Source organism: Otolemur garnettii, unplaced genomic scaffold (assembly GCF_000181295.1).
Source record: "Otolemur garnettii isolate 467f Iridium unplaced genomic scaffold, OtoGar3 scaffold00172, whole genome shotgun sequence".
In the NCBI taxonomy this organism is placed as follows: Eukaryota; Metazoa; Chordata; class Mammalia; order Primates; family Galagidae; genus Otolemur; species Otolemur garnettii.
The window spans coordinates 699539-704357 of record NW_003852567.1 but is presented as its reverse complement, the minus strand read 5'-3'; the positions used below and the strand labels follow the sequence as shown (position 1 = coordinate 704357).

The 4819-nt window shown below is 54.4% G+C and overlaps 1 protein-coding gene across 2 annotated transcripts in view; it reads right to left on the bottom strand.

The window, feature by feature from the left end:
• CD72 (CD72 molecule) overlaps positions 1-3057 on the bottom strand; it is a 5816-nt gene extending 2759 nt beyond the window's left edge. Inside the window, exons 1-5 of one of the 2 annotated variants that reach the window (XM_023519351.1) lie at positions 2910-3057; positions 2711-2818; positions 2257-2328; positions 1817-1906; positions 1241-1576 (exon numbers count right to left, since the gene is read on the bottom strand). In XM_023519351.1, coding sequence (XP_023375119.1) covers positions 1241-1576; positions 1817-1906; positions 2257-2328; positions 2711-2818; positions 2910-2997 — 694 coding nt within the window. In that variant the 5' untranslated portion in view covers positions 2998-3057. The remainder of the gene's footprint in view (positions 1-1240; positions 1577-1816; positions 1907-2256; positions 2329-2710; positions 2819-2909) is intronic. The other variant, XM_023519352.1, reaches the window with a different exon arrangement.
• Between the last annotated feature and the right edge of the window lie 1762 nt (positions 3058-4819).

Sequence of the window (4819 nt, the reverse complement as noted above, 5' to 3'; positions counted from 1 at the left end):
AAAAAAAAAAAAAATAGACCTGGTGTTCCTATCCCCAATTTCCTCACTATTGCAGTCCACCCTAACATTTTGGCTAATATCACCCGGGCCCCCATACCTGTTCACTGGGCATCTCATTCATTTCCTCTGCTTCCTAGAGCACCCCCTTTGCACTTCCAAGACCTCCCCCCTCCCTCAGCACTGGCCCCTTTCTCACCACTTTTCCATAAGAGTGGAACAAAAAAGCAAGTGGTTGAAGTGATAGACTCTGAAACCACAATGAGTAGAGAGAGAAGCCAGGACAGGAGACAGAGAAGTCAGCATGTTGAAGGACTCAAGGAGGTCAGAGAAGTGTGGGGAAGCATGGAGGGGTGGTGGGCAACTGTAATCAGGGTGGAAGACTGAAACTGTCTTTTCAGTAGAGGAGCAGGTTGGGATGCCAAGATCAAAGGAGCAGGTATGGGAATGGGTGGCAGCCCTGCCATGGAACTAAAGGTTACAGAGTGTAACAAGGTAAGAAACACAAGATGGGGGGCCATGTCTGCACCTAACCTTGCTGTCTTCAGTCTGGGGCAGCCTCCAGATGCCCCCTAAGCTAGACAGAGCCTAACCGCCATAGCAGTCCATAAACCTCCAGTCCCTAGGCCCTGGTGTCCTGCCTAGACCCTCAGCCTGCTTTGGCACAGTCTTTCCCCTTTTATGTGTCCTTTCCCCCATCTCCACCTACTGGCAGGGTTCCTTGCTTACAAAATGAATGGACACCCCATCCTAGTTCCCTGAACCACAACCCCCACCCACTTCATTGGGAGTGCCAAGAACAGCCTCGTCCCACCACCAGACTGCACCTTGTGCCAGTCAGGAATTCTGAACCTTTTGAAGGATCTCGGATGTAGTGAAAATTAACTAAAGCTGGGGATCCTGTCTTTAGAAAAATGTGCAACAAACCAACTTCAAATCCAGGGGTTTCCAGATCCTTCCCACTGATGTCAACCAGATGAAACCTTAATTTGACATGCTGCTTTGGACACTGTGAATTTGGACTAGGACTGCTTCCCCTCTCCCCCATACAGGATCAGCCTTGGAGCTGGGTGAGCCCCTCAATCCAGGGTGTGGCTTGGTCCTCCTTCCTATTGCTGAGGCTGCCCAGCTCATGGCAGCCACCACTCTGGTTCACTGCTCCCTTCCTGAGCAACACACTGGGCCCTGCCATTAGTGTCTCCTGGCTTCTGTCCATCCCCCACCCTCTCCCCAGAGCAGATACCTTGTGGGAAGCATGTGAGGAAGGACTTCAGTGTGTCCTGCATGCTGCTCAGCTTCTGCTCCAAGGTGCTCCTGTGCGCCTTCTCACTTTGCAAGATCTCATTTGTCCTCTCCCTGTCTGACTGACAGGTCTGCAGCCGCCCTTCGGCATCCTGGTGAACCCTCTGCTGCACCTGTAGAGCTTCCTGACTCTGTTCCAGCTCTCTCCTGGACCCCTGCAGCTCATCTTCCCTCTGCCCCAGCTGAGTTATCTTTAGGCGGAGCTGCTGCCTCAGGCTGCTGTTAGTGGCTTCTAGAACCCTGTTCACCTGCTGGAGGTGCTGAGATGCCTGCAGATCTGTTTGGCCATAAAGAAAGATTTGGAGGGCTTCTCCAGCTGTGCCCTGTTGTTCTGGGACTACAGCATCAGCCCTTTTTCTTCTTCATACAACCAACCGTCCAAAGCTTAACAGACCTGGCTGGACACCAGATTAAAAGCTAAGGATGTAGTGACTACGGGCTGAGGAAAGGCAGCTTTGGGGAAGAGGAAGGAAGAAAGTTGTTTGGTGTAAGTGGGAAATGGGGCAGCCATACTCACAACGCACTCCCAGGCAGGTGGCCGCCACTCCCAACAGCAAGCAGGTGAGGAGCAGGCCCAGCAGGAGGTACTGCCAGCAGGCTGCCTGGCCTTGGGGGACCAAAGATGGGTGAGCGGCAGTCAGCCCCAGGAAAGAATGCATAGACCAGGGGATGGGTGGGTGGGAAAGCTCCCTGAGAGGGACAGAGGTGCAGAGTTGAGGGGAGAGCATGGTGGGGTGTTTTGCAGGTAGGGGGAGGGAGGGTGCTTCCGAATCAGAGCTGGGGGTTGTTACAGGTAAGGAGGATTGGAGGGCACTACCTGGAGTAGGGTGAACTAAATCCCGGAAGGGGAGGAGGGAAACATGAGAATTGGGGCATCCGAAGGGCAGACGTGACCAGGGTCGGCATGATCTGTGGGGGATGGAGGAAGGCGCAGGGCAGCGACCAGACAGTACTCACAGAGCAGAAGCCGCCAGGCAGCCGGTGACTTCAGGGAGCTCCAGGCCGCCGCTGGCTGCTCCGCCTTGACCCCTGCGAAGGAAGCGTCCAGTTCCAAGACCGGAAGCCCCGGGTAATGCCCCTTCTCCGCCCCAGCCCGCCGCGAGGGAACTCCAGTTTGCCCCGCGCTGCCCTCTGCAGGTGCCCCAGTCACCCGCCACTCTCCGGGGCTCCTCTCCCCACCCTCTCAGCCCGGTCCTGGGCCTGTCTTTTCCCGGGTCTCCCTTCGACGTTTCCTCGGATCTTATCTCCCTCCGGGGCTGCCCCATCCCTCCCTGCCCTCATCGCTCCCAACTCCACCTTGCCCAGGGAACCCTCTTCCCCTCCACTCCCGTTTACTCCGCTGTTTTCCTTCTTCTCTAAGAACCGCGGAGACATTGCCCCCTACAAATATTTGTACCCAGGCTCTCCGGACCTGCTTTGTCGCCTAGACCAGAGGAAGCCAAGCCCGAGGGTCCCCCTGAGACCGGGGACACTTGCACGTTCTCGTAGGTGAGTTCCCCATCTTCGTCAGCCTCTGGATCTGGAGAGGAGAGAGAAAAAGAGGGACCAAGGTGGGAGTCCGGAAGGGGCCATGAGGAGACCTAGGTAGGCGACACCAGGTCCCCCCTTACCCAGACCCTGTCCCGTACGGCTGGAGACGCTCTTCTTAAGGGGAGCCTTCACAAACCGCAGGTCTGCATAGGTGATGGTGTCCGCCATGGTCTTGAGCCCTCTACCTGGCCACCTCACTCTCCTCTCTGTCCCTTCACACTCTTAGGTTCTGTGTTCCCTCCGTGACTGCACAGCTTGCACTTTGCCCTCTTACTTCCAGTCACAAAAGAGGAAGATGTGAGCAAGCCTCAGACAGATGGGCTCAGTGAAGCAGAAGGCATCCCTGAGCTCTGGCCAGAGGGGCAGAGGAGGGGGACACTGAGGTAGGGATGGGGCTGTGCAGGAGTCTGTCCCTGTGTCCTTCCCATGTACTCTATATGCACCCTAGGTGCCCACTGGCAATGCTGGGCTCCCAACCTCTGCTTCCTGGTTATGTCCCCTGAGGGCCTGCCCTCAGTCCTGACTGCCCTGGCTGCTGGGCCTTACCATGTGTAGCCCAAATGACTGCAGACAATCTCCCGAGCTTGAGAGTAAGGCTCCAAGCTCCCCATCAGATTGGCCTCCTCATCCTCCTATGGTTTCCAGGAATCCTGGGTCCCCAGAAAAACATCCCTTAGTTGCTCCCCTCCTGCCAGTGAAGAGCACACACAGAGGGAGTTTTTCTCTCAAAAGCCCTGCTGGGAAATGCAGCAGCTCTTTGGAGGGTGCATGTGACCTGAGACCAAACTGTTTCTCTTCCATAAATACTCCCCAGATTCCTTCTTCACAGCCTTTTCCTGGCCTCATGAACACATGTTATCCTACTGACTATGCCTATGGCCGGTCAGCCCCTTTCTCTTTCCATCCTGACCCTGCCAGCCCTGTGGCTTCCTCTGTGTCCCTGCATCCTAGTGAAATCCAGAGCGCAGGGCCCTGGAGGCAGAGGCTGCAGAACTGGGGGTGCTGGTGAGGAACACCAGTCCACAGGTCACAGATATGCACCTAGGGAAAAGCCTGAAGCAGCACTGAACCCCACACGCACACACACACCCTTGGAGGGGGACCAAGAGCTCATGAGCCAGGCAGTTACCCAGGGATTAAAAAGGACTGTAGCATCCTGGGCAAAGACAGTCAGAGCCAGATGCTGAGCCAGATGCTTGAGACTACAGGCGCCAGCCACAATGCTCAGCTGCAGACTCCGGGCCAGCCAAGGTTTGGGGGATTTTTTTGTTTTTTGTTGTTTTGTTTGTTTTGTTTTGTTTTGTTTTGAGACAGAGTCTCACTATGTCACCCTTGGTAGAGTGCTGTAGCATCATAGCTCACAGCAACCTCAAACTCTTTGGCTTAAGTAATTCTCTTGCCTGAGCCTCCCAAATAGCTGGGATTACAGGCACTCACCACAATGCTCAGCTATTTTTTGTTGTAGTTGTCATTGTTGTTTAGCTGGACTGGGCAGGGTTTGAAGCCGCCAACTTTGGTGTATGTGACTGGTGCTATAACTGCTGTGCTACAGATGCCAAGCCAGCCAAGGTTTTGATATTATCTTGGCTTAGTTTTGGTTTTCCTCTTACTTTCCTAGTAGAGTTCTTCCTTTAAAAAGTCCCATAGCCAGGCTGGGCACAGTGCCTCATGCCTGTTAATCCTAGCACTCTGAGAGGCTAAGGCAGGTGGATTGCCTAAGCTAGAGCAAGAGCTCATCTCTGCAAAAAACAGCCAGCGTTGTGGCAGGTGCCTGTGGTCCCAGCTACTCAGGAGGTTGAGGCAAGAGAATCACTTGAGCCCAAGCATTTGAGGTTGCTGTGAGCTATGACACCAGAGCACTCTACCAAGGGCAACAAAGTGAAACTCTGTCTCAGAAAAAAAAAAAAAAGACATTGCTGGCCAGGCCCAGTGGCTCATGCCTATAATTTTAGAACTCTGGGAGGCCTAGTGAGTGGATTGCATGAACTCG